At 52.5% G+C, this 16742-nt stretch overlaps 1 protein-coding gene across 3 annotated transcripts in view; it reads right to left on the bottom strand.

Annotated features, from left to right (window-relative positions):
- Positions 1-16742, bottom strand: part of setd3 (SET domain containing 3, actin histidine methyltransferase) — a 72862-nt gene that overhangs the window by 16343 nt on the left and 39777 nt on the right. For all 3 annotated transcript variants that reach the window (XM_079262549.1, XM_079262551.1, XM_079262550.1), the window contains exon 7: positions 6737-6795. In XM_079262549.1, coding sequence (XP_079118675.1) covers positions 6737-6795 — 59 coding nt within the window. The remainder of the gene's footprint in view (positions 1-6736; positions 6796-16742) is intronic.

The following is a 16742-nucleotide window of genomic DNA, read 5'->3' as shown; positions in this document are numbered from 1 at the left end:
GACGACGAGGAGGAAGACGACGACAAGGAGGAAGAAGACGAAGGGGAAGAAGACGATGGGGAAGAAGACGAAGGGGAAGAAGACGAAGGGGAAGAAGACGAGGAGGAAGAAGACGACGGGGAAGAAGACGACGGGGAAGAAGACGACGGGGAAGAAGACGACGAGGAAGAAGACGACGGGGAAGAAGACGAGGAGGAAAAAGACGACGGGGAAGAAGACGACGGGGAAGAAGACGACGGGGAAGAAGACGACGAGGAAGAAGACGACGGGGAAGAAGACGACGGGGAAGAAGACGACGGGGAAGAAGACGACGGGGAAGAAGACGAGAAGGAAGAAGACGACGAGGAGGAGGAAGACGACGAGGAGGAGGAAGACGACGAGGAGGAGGAAGACGACGAGGAGGAGGAAGAAGACGGGGAGGAAGACGACGGGGAGGAAGAAGACGGGGAGGAAGACGACGGGGAAGAAGACGACGGGGAAGACGACGAGGGAGACGACGAGGGAGACGACGAGGAGGAAGAAGACGAAGGGGAAGAAGACGAGGAGGAAGAAGACGACGGGAAAGAAGACGAGGAGGAAGAAGACGACGGGGAAGAAGAAGACGAGGAGGAAGAAGACGACGGGGAAGAAGACGACGAGGAAGAAGAAGACGACGGGGAAGAAGACGACGGGGAAGAAGACGACGGGGAAGAAGACGAGGAGGAAGAAGACGACGAGGAAGAAGACGACGGGGAAGAAGACGAGGAGGAAGAAGACGACGGGGAAGAAGACGACGAGGTAGAAGACGAGAAGGAAGAAGACGAGGAGGAGGAGGAAGACGAGGAGGAGGAGGAAGAAGACGAGGAGGAGGAGGAAGAAGACGAGGAGGAGGAAGAAGAAGACGAGGAGGAGGAAGAAGACGACGAGGAGGAAGACGACGACGGGGAAGAAGACGACGAGGAAGAAGACGACGGGGAAGAAGACGACGACGAGGAGGAAGACGACGACGAGGAGGAAGACGACGACGAGGAGGAAGACGACGAGGAGGAAGACGACGACGAGGAGGAAGACGACGACGAGGAGGAAGACGACGACGGGGAAGAAGACGACGAGGAAGAAGACGACGAGGAAGAAGACGACGAGGAAGAAGACGACGAGGAAGAAGACGACGAGGAGGAAGACGACGACGAGGAGGAAGACGACGAGGAGGAAGACGACGACGAGGAGGAAGACGACGACGGGGAAGAAGACGACGAGGAAGAAGACGACGAGGAAGAAGACGACGGGGAGGAAGACGACGACGGGGAGGAAGACGACGACGACGAGGAGGAAGACGACGACGAGGAGGAAGACGACGACGAGGAGGAAGACGACGACGAGGAGGAAGACGACGACGGGGAAGAAGACGACGAGGAAGAAGACGACGAGGAAGAAGACGACGGGGAGGAAGAAGACGACGGGGAGGAAGACGACGACGGGGAGGAAGACGACGACGACGAGGAGGAAGACGACGACGGGGAGGAAGACGACGACGGGGAGGAAGACGACGACGACGAGGAGGAAGACGACGACGGGGAAGAAGACGACGAGGAAGAAGACGACGAGGAAGAAGACGACGACAAGGAGGAAGACGACGACGGGGAAGAAGACGACGAGGAAGAAGACGACGAGGAAGAAGACGACGAGGAGGAAGACGACGACGAGGAGGAAGACGACGACGAGGAGGAAGACGACGACGGGGAAGAAGACGACGAGGAAGAAGACGACGAGGAAGAAGACGACGGGGAGGAAGACGACGACGGGGAGGAAGACGACGACGACGAGGAGGAAGACGACGACGAGGAGGAAGACGACGACGAGGAGGAAGACGACGACAAGGAGGAAGAAGACGAAGGGGAAGAAGACGATGGGGAAGAAGACGAGGAGGAAGACGACGAAGGGGAAGAAGACGAGGAGGAAGAAGACGACGGGGAAGAAGACGACGGGGAAGAAGACGACGGGGAAGAAGACGACGGGGAAGAAGACGACGGGGAAGAAGATGAGGAGGAAGAAGACGACGGGGAAGAAGACGACGGGGAAGAAGACGACGGTGAAGAAGACGACGAGGAAGAAGACGACGGGGAAGAAGACGACGGGGAAGAAGACGAGAAGGAAGAAGACGAGAAGGAAGAAGACGAGGAGGAGGAAGACGACGAGGAGGAGGAAGACGACGAGGAGGAGGAAGACGACGAGGAGGAGGAAGAAGACGGGGAGGAAGAAGACGGGGAGGAAGACGACGGGGAGGAAGAAGACGGGGAGGAAGACGACGGGGAAGAAGACGACGGGGAAGAAGACGACGGGGAAGACGACGAGGGAGACGACGAGGGAGACGACGAGGAGGAAGAAGACGAAGGGGAAGAAGACGAGGAGGAAGAAGACGACGGGAAAGAAGACGAGGAGGAAGAAGACGACGGGGAAGAAGACGAGGAGGAAGAAGACGACGGGGAAGAAGACGACGAGGTAGAAGACGAGAAGGAAGAAGACGACGAGGAGGAGGAAGACGAGGAGGAGGAGGAAGAAGACGAGGAGGAGGAAGAAGACGACGGGAAAGAAGACGAGGAGGAAGAAGACGACGGGGAAGAAGACGATGAGGAAGAAGAAGACGACGGGGAAGAAGACGACGGGGAAGAAGACGACGGGGAAGAAGACGACGAGGAAGAAGACGACGAGGAAGAAGACGACGGGGAAGAAGACGAGGAGGAAGAAGACGACGGGGAAGAAGACGACGAGGTAGAAGACGAGAAGGAAGAAGACGACGAGGAGGAGGAAGACGAGGAGGAGGAGGAAGAAGACGAGGAGGAGGAAGAAGACGACGAGGAGGAAGACGACGACGGGGAAGAAGACGACGAGGAAGAAGACGACGGGGAAGAAGACGACGACGAGGAGGAAGACGACGACGAGGAGGAAGACGACGACGAGGAGGAAGACGACGACGGGGAAGAAGACGACGAGGAAGAAGACGACGAGGAGGAAGACGACGACGAGGAGGAAGACGACGACGGGGAAGAAGACGACGAGGAAGAAGACGACGAGGAAGAAGACGACGACGGGGAGGAAGACGACGACGACGAGGAGGAAGAAGACGAAGGGGAAGAAGACGATGGGGAAGAAGACGAGGAGGAAGACGACGAAGGGGAAGAAGACGAGGAGGAAGAAGACGACGGGGAAGAAGACGACGGGGAAGAAGACGACGGGGAAGAAGACGACGGGGAAGAAGACGAGGAGGAAGAAGACGACGGGGAAGAAGACGACGGGGAAGAAGACGACGGTGAAGAAGACGACGAGGAAGAAGACGACGGGGAAGAAGACGACGGTGAAGAAGACGACGAGGAAGAAGACGACGAGGAAGAAGACGACGGGGAAGAAGACGACGGGGAAGAAGACGACGGGGAAGAAGACGACGGGGAAGAAGACGAGAAGGAAGAAGACGACGAGGAGGAGGAAGACGACGAGGAGGAGGAAGACGACGAGGAGGAGGAAGACGACGAGGAGGAGGAAGAAGACGGGGAGGAAGAAGACGGGGAGGAAGACGACGGGGAGGAAGAAGACGGGGAGGAAGACGACGGGGAAGAAGACGACGGGGAAGAAGACGACGGGGAAGAAGACGACGGGGAAGACGACGAGGGAGACGACGAGGGAGACGACGAGGAGGAAGAAGACGAAGGGGAAGAAGACGAGGAGGAAGAAGACGACGGGAAAGAAGACGAGGAGGAAGAAGACGACGGGGAAGAAGACGAGGAGGAAGAAGACGACGGGGAAGAAGACGACGAGGTAGAAGACGAGAAGGAAGAAGACGACGAGGAGGAGGAAGACGAGGAGGAGGAGGAAGAAGACGAGGAGGAGGAAGAAGACGACGGGGAAGAAGACGACGAGGAGGAGGAAGAAGACGAGGAGGAGGAAGAAGACGACGGGGAAGAAGACGACGGGGAAGAAGACGACGAGGAAGAAGACGACGAGGAAGAAGACGACGGGGAAGAAGACGACGGGGAGGAGGAAGAAGACGAGGAGGAGGAAGACGACGGGGAAGAAGACGACGAGGAAGAAGACGACGAGGAAGAAGACGACGGGGAAGAAGACGACGAGGAAGAAGACGACGAGGAGGAGGAAGAAGACGAGGAGGAGGAAGAAGACGACGGGGAAGAAGACGACGGGGAAGAAGACGACGAGGAAGAAGACGACGGGGAAGAAGACGACGAGGAAGAAGACGACGAGGAAGAAGACGACGGGGAAGAAGACGACGAGGAGGAGGAAGAAGACGAGGAGGAGGAAGAAGACGACGAGGAGGAGGAAGAAGACGACGAGGAAGAAGACGACGGGGAAGAAGACGACGAGGAAGAAGACGACGAGGAAGAAGACGACGGGGAAGAAGACGACGAGGAGGAGGAAGAAGACGAGGAGGAGGAAGAAGACGACGAGGAGGAGGAAGAAGACGAGGAGGAGGAAGAAGACGAGGAGGAGGAAGAAGACGAGGAGGAGGAAGAAGACGACGGGGAAGAAGACGACGGGGAAGAAGATGAGGAAGACTTCTGAAACCATGTTGGTGTTCGGCAGGAGGCCGACTTCAGATGGAAACAGAATCCTGCAGGAGGAGTTCCAGTCTGACTGGTAGAAGTTCATTTTCAAGTCCTCGTTTCACCGTGTCCTCCTCCATCACCGACTCCTTTCTCCTCCTCCATCAACGACTCCTTTCTCCTCCTCCATCACCGACTCTTTTCTCCTCCTACATCACCGACTCTTTTCTCCTCCTCCATCACCGACTCTTTTCTCCTCCTCCATCACCGACTCTTTTCTCCTCCGGCTCCCCGACTCCCGTCCAGGAACTCCTTCAGTCTCACGCTGACAGCAGCAACACCCGATAAAACCAGCCAAACAGCCGGCACAGCGTTTAAAGCAACAAGACGCTTCTGATACCCCACTCCCCCAAGGAGGAGGAGAACTAGGAGGAGGAGGAGAACTAGGAGGAGGAAGAGGAGAACTAGGAGGAGGAAGAGGAGGAGAACTAAGAGGAGAACTAGGAGGAGGAGAACTAAGAGGAGAACTAGGAGGAGGAGGAGGAGGAGGAGGAGAACTAGGAGGAGGAGGAGGAGGAGAACTAAGAGGAGAACTAGGAGGAGGAGGAGGAGAACTAAGAGGAGAACTAGGAGGAGGAGGAGGAGAACTAAGGGGAGAACTAGGAGGAGGAGGAGGAGGAGAACTAGGAGGAGGAGGAGGAGGAGAACTAAGAGGAGAACTAGGAGGAGGAGGAGAACTAAGAGGAGAACTAGGAGGAGCAGGAGGAGAACTAAGAGGAGAACTAGGAGGAGCAGGAGGAGAACTAAGGGGAGAACTAGGAGGAGGAGGAGAACTAAGAGGAGAACTAGGAGGAGGAGGAGAACTAAGAGGAGAACTAGGAGGAGGAGGAGGAGGAGAACTAAGAGGAGAACTAGGAGGAGGAGGAGGAGGAGAACTAAGAGGAGAACTAGGAGGAGGAGGAGGAGGAGAACTAGGAGGAGGAGGAGGAGGAGGAGGAGGAGAACTAGGAGGAGGAGGAGAACTAAGAGGAGAACTAGGAGGAGGAGGAGGAGAACTAAGGGGAGGAGGAGGAGGAGGAGAACTAGGAGGAGGAGGAGGAGGAGAACTAAGAGGAGAACTAGGAGGAGGAGGAGAACTAAGAGGAGAACTAGGAGGAGCAGGAGGAGAACTAAGGGGAGAACTAGGAGGAGGAGGAGGAGAACTAAGGGGAGAACTAGGAGGAGGAGGAGGAGAACTAAGAGGAGAACTAGGAGGAGGAGGAGGAGGAGAACTAAGAGGAGAACTAGGAGGAGGAGGAGAACTAAGAGGAGAACTAGGAGGAGGAGGAGAACTAAGAGGATAAATAGGAGGAGGAGGAGAACTAAGAGGAGAACTAGGAGGAGGAGGAGAACTAAGGGGAGAACTAGGAGGAGGAGGAGGAGAACTAAGAGGAGAACTAGGAGGAGGAGGAGAATTAAGAGGAGAACTAGGAGGAGGAGGAGGAGAACTAAGAGGAGAACTAGGAGGAGGAGGAGAACTAAGAGGAGAACTAGGAGGAGGAGGAGGAGAACTAAGAGGAGAACTAGGAGGAGGAGGAGGAGAACTAAGAGGAGAACTAGGAGGAGGAGGAGAACTAAGAGGAGAACTAGGAGGAGGAGGAGAACTAAGAGGAGAACTAGGAGGAGGAGGAGAACTAAGAGGAGAACTAGGAGGAGGAGGAGAACTAAGAGGAGAACTAGGAGGAGGAGGAGAACTAAGAGGATAAATAGGAGGAGGAGGAGAACTAAGAGGAGAACTAGGAGGAGGAGGAGAACTAAGAGGAGAACTAGGAGGAGGAGGAGAACTAAGAGGAGAACTAGGAGGAGGAGGAGGAGAACTAAGAGGAGAACTAGGAGGAGGAGGAGGAGAACTAAGAGGATAAATAGGAGGAGGAGCAGAACTAAGAGGATATATAGGAGGAGGAGGAGAACTAAGAGGAGAACTAGGAGGAGGAGGAGGAGAACTAAGAGGAGAACTAGGAGGAGGAGGAGGAGAACTAAGAGGAGAACTAGGAGGAGGAGGAGGAGGAGGAGAACTAAGAGGATAAATAGGAGGAGGAGGAGAACTAAGAGGATATATAGGAGGAGGAGGAGAACTAAGAGGAGAACTATGAGGAGAACTAGGAGGAGGAGGAGGAGAACTAAGAGGATAAATAGGAGGAGGAGGAGAACTAGGAGGAGCGTCTGACCTGTAGTCGTCGAAGGAGAAGTTGTCCTTCAGAGGCAGTTTGCTGGCAGCAGGATGAGTCTGCAGGAGGAGGAGAAAAAGACAGGAATATACATACATATATACATACATATACACACACATATATATATACACACACACACACATATATATATATATATATATATATATATATATATATATATATATATATATATATATATATATATATATATATATATACACACACACAGGTCCGAGTCAGAACCAGGTGAGTTTCAGAGTCAGAACCAGGTGAGTTTCAGAGTCAGAACCAGGTCATATACAGAGTCAGAACCAGGTCCAATTCAGAGTCAGAACCAGGTCAGATTCAGATTCAGAGTCAGAGCCAGAGCCAGGTCCGTTTCAGAGTCAGAGCCAGGTCTGTTTCAGAGTCAGAACCAGGTCCGAGTCAGAACCAGGTGAGTTTCAGAGTCAGAACCAGGTGAGTTTCAGAGTCAGAGCAAGGTCCGATTCAGAACCAGGTGAGTTTCAGAGTCAGAACCAGGTCATATTCAGAGTCAGAACCAGGTCCGATTCAGAGTCAGAACCAGGTCAGATTCAGAGTCAGAGCCAGAGCCAGGTCAGAGCCAGGTCCGTTTCAGAGCCAGAGCCAGGTCTGTTTCAGAGTCAGAACCAGGTCTGTTTCGGAGTCAGAGCCAGGTCTTTTTCAGATTCAGAGCCAGTTCCGAGTCAGAACCAGGTAAGTTTCGGAGTCATAACCAGGTCCGAGTCAGAACCAGGTGAGTTTCAGAGTCAGAACCAGGTCCGAGTCAGAACCAGGTCCATTTCTGAGTCAGAGCCAGGTCCGTTTCAGAGTCAGAACCAGGTCCGAGTCAGAACCAGGTCCGTTTCTGAGTCAGAACCAGGTCCGTTTCTGAGTCAGAGCCAGGTCTTTTTCAGATTCAGAGCCAGGTCAGAGTCAGAACCAGGTCAGTTTCGGAGTCATAACCAGGTCCGAGTCAGAGTCAGAACCAGGTCAGATTCAGAGTCAGAGCCAGGTCCGTTTCAGAGTCAGAGCCAGGTCCGAGTCAGAACCAGGTCCGTTTCTGAGTCAGAACCAGGTCCGTTTCTGAGTCAGAACCAGGTCCGTTTCTGAGTCAGAGCCAGGTCAGTTTCGGAGTCAGAGCCAGGTCTTTTTCAGATTCAGAACCAGGTCCGAGTCAGAACCAGGTCAGTTTCGGAGTCATAACCAGGTCCGAGTCATAACCAGGTCCGAGTCAGAACCAGGTCCGAGTCAGAACCAGGTCCGAGTCAGAACCAGGTGAGTTTCAGAGTCAGAACCAGGTGAGTTTCAGAGTCAGAACCAGGTCCGTTTCAGAGTCAGAGCCAGGTCCGTTTCAGAGTCAGAGCCAGGTCCGAGTCAGAACCAAGTGAGTTTCAGAGTCAGAGCCAGGTCCGAGTCAGAACCAGGTGAGTTTCAGAGTCAGAGCCAGGTCCGAGTCAGAACCAGGTGAGTTTCAGAGTCAGAACCAGGTGTGTTTCAGAGTCAGAACCAGGTCAGTTTCAGAGTCAGAACCAGGTCAGTTTCGGAGTCATAACCAGGTCCGAGTCAGAACCAGGTCAGTTTCGGAGTCAGAACCAGGTCAGTTTCGGAGTCATAACCAGGTCCGAGTCATAACCAGGTGAGTTTCAGAGTCAGAACCAGGTGAGTTTCAGAGTCAGAGCCAGGTCCGAGTCAGAACCAAGTGAGTTTCAGAGTCAGAGCCAGGTCCGAGTCAGAACCAGGTGAGTTTCAGAGTCAGAACCAGGTGTGTTTCAGAGTCAGAGCCAGGTCAGATTCAGAACAAGGTGAGTTTCAGAGTCAGAACCAGGTGTGTTTCAGAGTCAGAACCAGGTGTGTTTCAGAGTCAGAGCCAGGTCCGAGTCAGAGCCAGGTGAGTTTCAGAGTCAGAACCAGGTGTGTTTCAGAGTCAGAACCAGGTCAGATTCAGAACCAGGTGAGTTTCAGAGTCAGAACCAGGTGTGTTTCAGAGTCAGAGCAAGGTCAGATTCAGAACCAGGTGAGTTTCAGAGTCAGAACCAGGTGTGTTTCAGAGTCAGAGCCAGGTCCGAGTCAGAGTCAGAGCCAGGTCCGAGTCAGAGTCAGAGCCAGGTCAGATTCAGAGTCATAACCAGGTCGGATTCAGAGTCAGAACCAGGTCAGATTCAGAGTCAGAGCCAGGTCAGATTCAGAACCAGGTGAGTTTCAGAGTCAGAACCATGTGTGTTTCAGAGTCAGAACCAGGTCAGATTCAGAGTCAGAGCCAGGTCAGATTCAGAACCAGGTGAGTTTCAGAGTCAGAACCAGGTGTGTTTCAGAGTCAGAACCAGGTGTGTTTCAGAGTCAGAACCAGAACCATGTGAGTTTTAGAGTCAGAATAGGTCAGTTTCAGAGTCAGAGCCAGGTCCGAGTCAGAGTCAGAGCCAGGTCCGAGTCAGAGTCAGAGCCAGGTCAGATTCAGAGTCAGAGCCAGGTCAGATTCAGAGTCAGAACCAGGTCAGATTCAGAGTCAGAACCAGGTCAGATTCAGAGTCAGAACCAGGTCCGAGTCAGAACCAGGTGAGTTTCAGAGTCAGAACCAGGTGTGTTTCAGAGTCAGAGCCAGGTCCGAGTCAGAACCAGGTGTGTTTCAGAGTCAGAGCCAGGTCCGAGTCAGAACCAGGTGAGTTTCAGAGTCAGAACCAGGTGTGTTTCAGAGTCAGAGCCAGGTCAGATTCAGAACCAGGTGAGTTTCAGAGTCAGAACCAGGTGTGTTTCAGAGTCAGAACCAGGTGTGTTTCAGAGTCAGAACCAGGTGTGTTTTAGAGTCAGAGCCAGGTCCGAGTCAGAACCAGGTGAGTTTCAGAGTCAGAACCAGGTGAGTTTCAGAGTCAGAGCCAGGTCCGAGTCAGAGTCAGAGCCAGGTCCGAGTCAGAGTCAGAGCCAGGTCCGAGTCAGAGTCAGAGCCAGGTCAGATTCAGAGTCATAACCAGGTCAGATTCAGAGTCAGAACCAGGTCCGAGTCAGAACCAGGTCCGTTTCAGAGTCAGAGCCAGGTCCGTTTCAGAGTCAGAGCCAGGTCCGAGTCAGAACCAGGTCCGTTTCTGAGTCAGAACCAGGTCCGTTTCTGAGTCAGAACCAGGTCCGTTTCTGAGTCAGGGCCAGGTCAGTTTTGGAGTCAGCCAGGTCAGTTTCGGAGTCAGAGCCAGGTCCGAGTCAGAGCCAGGTGAGTTTCAGAGTCAGAACCAGGTGAGTTTCAGAGTCAGAACCAGGTCAGTTTCAGAGTCAGAACCAGGTCAGTTTCAGAGTCAGAACCAGGTCAGTTTCAGAGTCAGAACCAGGTCAGTTTCAGAGTCAGAGCCAGGTCCGTTTCAGAGTCAGAACCAGGTCAGTTTCAGAGTCAGAACCAGGTCCGTTTCAGAGTCAGAGCCAGGTCGGATTCAGAGTCAGAACCAGGTCGGATTCAGAGTCAGAAACAGGTCAGATTCAGAGTCAGAGCCAGGTCAGATTCAGAACCAGGTGTGTTTCAGAGTCAGAACCAGGTGTGTTTCAGAGTCAGAGCCAGGTCAGATTCAGAACCAGGTGAGTTTCAGAGTCAGAACCAGAACCATGTGAGTTTCAGAGTCAGAACCAGAACCATGTGAGTTTTAGAGTCAGAATAGGTCAGTTTCAGAGTCAGAGCCAGGTCCGAGTCAGAGTCAGAGCCAGGTCCGAGTCAGAGTCAGAGCCAGGTCAGATTCAGAGTCAGAACCAGGTCAGATTCAGAGTCAGAACCAGGTCCGAGTCAGAACCAGGTGAGTTTCAGAGTCAGAACCAGGTGTGTTTCAGAGTCAGAGCCAGGTCCGAGTCAGAACCAGGTGAGTTTCAGAGTCAGAACCAGGTGTGTTTCAGAGTCAGAGCCAGGTCAGATTCAGAACCAGGTGAGTTTCAGAGTCAGAGCCAGGTCAGTTTCAGATTCAGAACCAGGTGAGTTTCAGAGTCAGAACCAGGTGTGTTTCAGAGTCAGAGCCAGGTCCGAGTCAGAGCCAGGTCAGATTCAGAGTCATAACCAGGTGTGTTTCAGAGTCATAACCAGGTGTGTTTCAGAGTCAGAGCCAGGTCAGATTCAGAACCAGGTGAGTTTCAGTCAGAACCAGGTGTGTTTCAGAGTCAGAACCAGGTCAGAGTCAGAACCAGAACCATGTGAGTTTCAGAGTCAGAACCAGAACCATGTGAGTTTTAGAGTCAGAATAGGTCAGTTTCAGAGTCAGAGCCAGGTCCGAGTCAGAGTCAGAGCCAGAGTCATAACCAGGTCAGATTCAGAGTCATAACCAGGTCAGATTCAGAGTCAGAACCAGGTCCGTTTCAGAGTCAGAACCAGGTCCGTTTCAGAGTCAGAGCCAGGTCCGTTTCAGATTCAGAGCCAGGTCCGAGTAAGAACCAGGTCAGTTTCGGAGTCATAACCAGGTCCGAGTCATAACCAGGTCCGAGTCAGAATCAGAACCAGGTCAGATTCAGAGTCAGAGCCAGGTCTTTTTCAGATTCAGAGCCAAGTCCGAGTCAGAACCAGGTCAGTTTCGGAGTCAGAACCAGGTCAGTTTCGGAGTCAGAACCAGGTCAGTTTCGGAGTCAGAACCAGGTCAGTTTCGGAGTCAGAACCAGGTCAGTTTCGGAGTCAGAACCAGGTCAGTTTCGGAGTCAGAACCAGTTTCGAGTCAGAACCAGGTCCGAGTCAGAACCAGGTCCGAGTCAGAACCAGGTGAGTTTCAGAGTCAGAACCAGGTCAGTTTCAGAGTCAGAGCCAGGTCCGAGTCAGAACCAAGTGAGTTTCAGAGTCAGAACCAGGTGTGTTTCAGAGTCAGAGCCAGGTCCGAGTCAGAACCAGGTGAGTTTCAGAGTCAGAACCAGGTGTGTTTCAGAGTCAGAGTCAGGTCCGAGTCAGAACCAGGTGAGTTTCAGAGTCAGAACCAGGTGAGTTTCAGAGTCAGAACCAGGTGTGTTTCAGAGTCAGAGCCAGGTGTGTTTCAGAGTCAGAACCAGGTCAGAGTCAGAACCAGAACCATGTGAGTTCGAGTCAGAACCAGAACCATGTGAGTTTTAGAGTCAGAATAGGTCAGTTTAGGAGTCAGAACCAGGTCAGATTCAGAGTCAGAACCAGGTCAGATTCGGAGTCAGAACCAGGTCAGTTTCGGAGTCATAACCAGGTCCGAGTCATAACCAGGTCCGAGTCATAACCAGGTCAGTTTCGGAGTCAGAACCAGGTCAGTTCCCGAGTCAGAACCAGGTGAGTTTCCGAGTCAGAACCAGGTGAGTTTCCGAGTCAGAACCAGGTCCGAGTTTCAGAGTCAGAACCAGGTGAGTTTCAGAGTCAGAACCAGGTGAGTTTCAGAGTCAGAACCAGGTGAGTTTCAGAGTCAGAACCAGGTGAGTTTCAGAGTCAGAACCAGGTGTGTTTCAGAGTCAGAGCCAAGTCCGATTGAGAACCAGGTGAGTTTCAGAGTCAGAACCAGGTGAGTTTCAGAGTCAGAACCAGGTCAGTTTCAGAGTCAGAACCAGGTGTGTTTCAGAGTCAGAACCAGGTCAGATTCAGAACCAGGTGAGTTTCAGAGTCAGAACCAGGTGTGTTTCAGAGTCAGAACCAGGTCAGATTCAGAGTCAGAACCAGGTCAGATTCAGAGTCAGAGCCAGGTCAGATTCAGAACCAGGTGTGTTTCAGAGTCAGAACCAGGTGTGTTTCAGAGTCAGAGCCAGGTCAGATTCAGAACCAGGTGAGTTTCAGAGTCAGAACCAGGTGTGTTTCAGAGTCAGAGCAAGGTCAGATTCAGAACCAGGTGAGTTTCAGAGTCAGAACCAGGTGTGTTTCAGAGTCAGAGCCAGGTCCGAGTCAGAGTCAGAGCCAGGTCCGAGTCAGAGTCAGAGCCAGGTCAGATTCAGAGTCATAACCAGGTCGGATTCAGAGTCAGAACCAGGTCAGATTCAGAGTCAGAGCCAGGTCAGATTCAGAACCAGGTGAGTTTCAGAGTCAGAACCAGGTGTGTTTCAGAGTCAGAACCAGGTGTGTTTCAGAGTCAGAGCCAGGTCAGATTCAGAACCAGGTGAGTTTCAGAGTCAGAACCAGGTGTGTTTCAGAGTCAGAACCAGAACCATGTGAGTTTTAGAGTCAGAATAGGTCAGTTTCAGAGTCAGAGCCAGGTCCGAGTCAGAGTCAGAGCCAGGTCCGAGTCAGAGTCAGAGCCAGGTCCGAGTCAGAGTCAGAGCCAGGTCAGATTCAGAGTCAGAACCAGGTCAGATTCAGAGTCAGAACCAGGTCAGATTCAGAGTCAGAACCAGGTCCGAGTCAGAACCAGGTGAGTTTCAGAGTCAGAACCAGGTGTGTTTCAGAGTCAGAGCCAGGTCCGAGTCAGAACCAGGTGTGTTTCAGAGTCAGAGCCAGGTCAGATTCAGAACCAGGTGAGTTTCAGAGTCAGAACCAGGTGTGTTTCAGAGTCAGAGCCAGGTCAGATTCAGAACCAGGTGAGTTTCAGAGTCAGAACCAGGTGTGTTTCAGAGTCAGAACCAGGTGTGTTTCAGAGTCAGAACCAGGTGTGTTTTAGAGTCAGAGCCAGGTCCGAGTCAGAACCAGGTGAGTTTCAGAGTCAGAACCAGGTGAGTTTCAGAGTCAGAGCCAGGTCCGAGTCAGAGTCAGAGCCAGGTCCGAGTCAGAGTCAGAGCCAGGTCCGAGTCAGAGTCAGAGCCAGGTCAGATTCAGAGTCATAACCAGGTCAGATTCAGAGTCAGAACCAGGTCCGAGTCAGAACCAGGTCCGTTTCAGAGTCAGAGCCAGGTCCGTTTCAGAGTCAGAGCCAGGTCCGAGTCAGAACCAGGTCCGTTTCTGAGTCAGAACCAGGTCCGTTTCTGAGTCAGAACCAGGTCCGTTTCTGAGTCATAACCAGGTCCGAGTCATAACCAGGTGAGTTTCCGAGTCAGAACCAGGTGAGTTTCCGAGTCAGAACCAGGTCCGAGTTTCAGAGTCAGAACCAGGTGAGTTTCAGAGTCAGAACCAGGTGAGTTTCAGAGTCAGAACCAGGTGAGTTTCAGAGTCAGAACCAGGTGTGTTTCAGAGTCAGAGCCAAGTCCGATTGAGAACCAGGTGAGTTTCAGAGTCAGAACCAGGTGAGTTTCAGAGTCAGAACCAGGTCAGTTTCAGAGTCAGAACCAGGTGTGTTTCAGAGTCAGAGCCAGGTCAGATTCAGAACAAGGTGAGTTTCAGAGTCAGAACCAGGTGTGTTTCAGAGTCAGAACCAGGTGTGTTTCAGAGTCAGAGCCAGGTCCGAGTCAGAGCCAGGTGAGTTTCAGAGTCAGAACCAGGTGTGTTTCAGAGTCAGAACCAGGTCAGATTCAGAACCAGGTGAGTTTCAGAGTCAGAACCAGGTGTGTTTCAGAGTCAGAGCCAGGTCAGATTCAGAGTCAGAGCCAGGTCAGATTCAGAGTCAGAACCAGGTCAGATTCAGAGTCAGAACCAGGTCAGATTCAGAGTCAGAGCCAGGTCAGATTCAGAACCAGGTGTGTTTCAGAGTCAGAACCAGGTCAGATTCAGAACCAGGTGAGTTTCAGAGTCAGAACCATGTGTGTTTCAGAGTCAGAGCAAGGTCAGATTCAGAACCAGGTGAGTTTCAGAGTCAGAACCAGGTGTGTTTCAGAGTCAGAGCCAGGTCCGAGTCAGAGTCAGAGCCAGGTCCGAGTCAGAGTCAGAGCCAGGTCAGATTCAGAGTCATAACCAGGTCGGATTCAGAGTCAGAACCAGGTCAGATTCAGAGTCAGAGCCAGGTCAGATTCAGAACCAGGTGAGTTTCAGAGTCAGAACCAGGTGTGTTTCAGAGTCAGAACCAGGTGTGTTTCAGAGTCAGAGCCAGGTCAGATTCAGAACCAGGTGAGTTTCAGAGTCAGAACCAGGTGTGTTTCAGAGTCAGAACCAGAACCATGTGAGTTTTAGAGTCAGAATAGGTCAGTTTCAGAGTCAGAGCCAGGTCCGAGTCAGAGTCAGAGCCAGGTCCGAGTCAGAGTCAGAGCCAGGTCCGAGTCAGAGTCAGAGCCAGGTCAGATTCAGAGTCAGAACCAGGTCAGATTCAGAGTCAGAACCAGGTCAGATTCAGAGTCAGAACCAGGTCCGAGTCAGAACCAGGTGAGTTTCAGAGTCAGAACCAGGTGTGTTTCAGAGTCAGAGCCAGGTCAGATTCAGAACAAGGTGAGTTTCAGAGTCAGAACCAGGTGTGTTTCAGAGTCAGAACCAGGTGTGTTTCAGAGTCAGAGCCAGGTCCGAGTCAGAGCCAGGTGAGTTTCAGAGTCAGAACCAGGTGTGTTTCAGAGTCAGAACCAGGTCAGATTCAGAGTCAGAACCAGGTCCGAGTCAGAACCAGGTGAGTTTCAGAGTCAGAACCAGGTGTGTTTCAGAGTCAGAACCAGGTCAGATTCAGAACCAGGTGAGTTTCAGAGTCAGAACCAGGTGTGTTTCAGAGTCAGAGCCAGGTCAGATTCAGAGTCAGAGCCAGGTCAGATTCAGAGTCAGAACCAGGTCAGATTCAGAGTCAGAACCAGGTCAGATTCAGAGTCAGAGCCAGGTCAGATTCAGAACCAGGTGTGTTTCAGAGTCAGAACCAGGTGTGTTTCAGAGTCAGAGCCAGGTCAGATTCAGAACCAGGTGAGTTTCAGAGTCAGAACCAGGTGTGTTTCAGAGTCAGAGCAAGGTCAGATTCAGAACCAGGTGAGTTTCAGAGTCAGAACCAGGTGTGTTTCAGAGTCAGAGCCAGGTCCGAGTCAGAGTCAGAGCCAGGTCCGAGTCAGAGTCAGAGCCAGGTCAGATTCAGAGTCATAACCAGGTCGGATTCAGAGTCAGAACCAGGTCAGATTCAGAGTCAGAGCCAGGTCAGATTCAGAACCAGGTGAGTTTCAGAGTCAGAACCAGGTGTGTTTCAGAGTCAGAACCAGGTGTGTTTCAGAGTCAGAGCCAGGTCAGATTCAGAACCAGGTGAGTTTCAGAGTCAGAACCAGGTGTGTTTCAGAGTCAGAACCAGAACCATGTGAGTTTTAGAGTCAGAATAGGTCAGTTTCAGAGTCAGAGCCAGGTCCGAGTCAGAGTCAGAGCCAGGTCCGAGTCAGAGTCAGAGCCAGGTCCGAGTCAGAGTCAGAGCCAGGTCAGATTCAGAGTCAGAACCAGGTCAGATTCAGAGTCAGAACCAGGTCCGAGTCAGAACCAGGTGAGTTTCAGAGTCAGAACCAGGTGTGTTTCAGAGTCAGAGCCAGGTCCGAGTCAGAACCAGGTGTGTTTCAGAGTCAGAGCCAGGTCAGATTCAGAACCAGGTGAGTTTCAGAGTCAGAACCAGGTGTGTTTCAGAGTCAGAGCCAGGTCAGATTCAGAACCAGGTGAGTTTCAGAGTCAGAACCAGGTGTGTTTCAGAGTCAGAACCAGGTGTGTTTCAGAGTCAGAACCAGGTGTGTTTTAGAGTCAGAGCCAGGTCCGAGTCAGAACCAGGTGAGTTTCAGAGTCAGAACCAGGTGAGTTTCAGAGTCAGAGCCAGGTCCGAGTCAGAGTCAGAGCCAGGTCCGAGTCAGAGTCAGAGCCAGGTCCGAGTCAGAGTCAGAGCCAGGTCAGATTCAGAGTCATAACCAGGTCAGATTCAGAGTCAGAACCAGGTCCGAGTCAGAACCAGGTCCGTTTCAGAGTCAGAGCCAGGTCCGTTTCAGAGTCAGAGCCAGGTCCGAGTCAGAACCAGGTCCGTTTCTGAGTCAGAACCAGGTCCGTTTCTGAGTCAGAACCAGGTCCGTTTCTGAGTCATAACCAGGTCCGAGTCATAACCAGGTGAGTTTCCGAGTCAGAACCAGGTGAGTTTCCGAGTCAGAACCAGGTCCGAGTTTCAGAGTCAGAACCAGGTGAGTTTCAGAGTCAGAACCAGGTGAGTTTCAGAGTCAGAACCAGGTGAGTTTCAGAGTCAGAACCAGGTGAGTTTCAGAGTCAGAACCAGGTGTGTTTCAGAGTCAGAGCCAAGTCCGATTGAGAACCAGGTGAGTTTCA

The sequence above is a fragment of the Telmatherina bonti genome, assembly GCF_933228915.1.
Source record: "Telmatherina bonti genome assembly, chromosome: 22".
Taxonomy (NCBI): domain Eukaryota; kingdom Metazoa; phylum Chordata; class Actinopteri; order Atheriniformes; family Telmatherinidae; genus Telmatherina; species Telmatherina bonti.
Note: the sequence above shows the minus strand (reverse complement) of the source record. Positions and strands in the feature narration are given on the sequence as shown.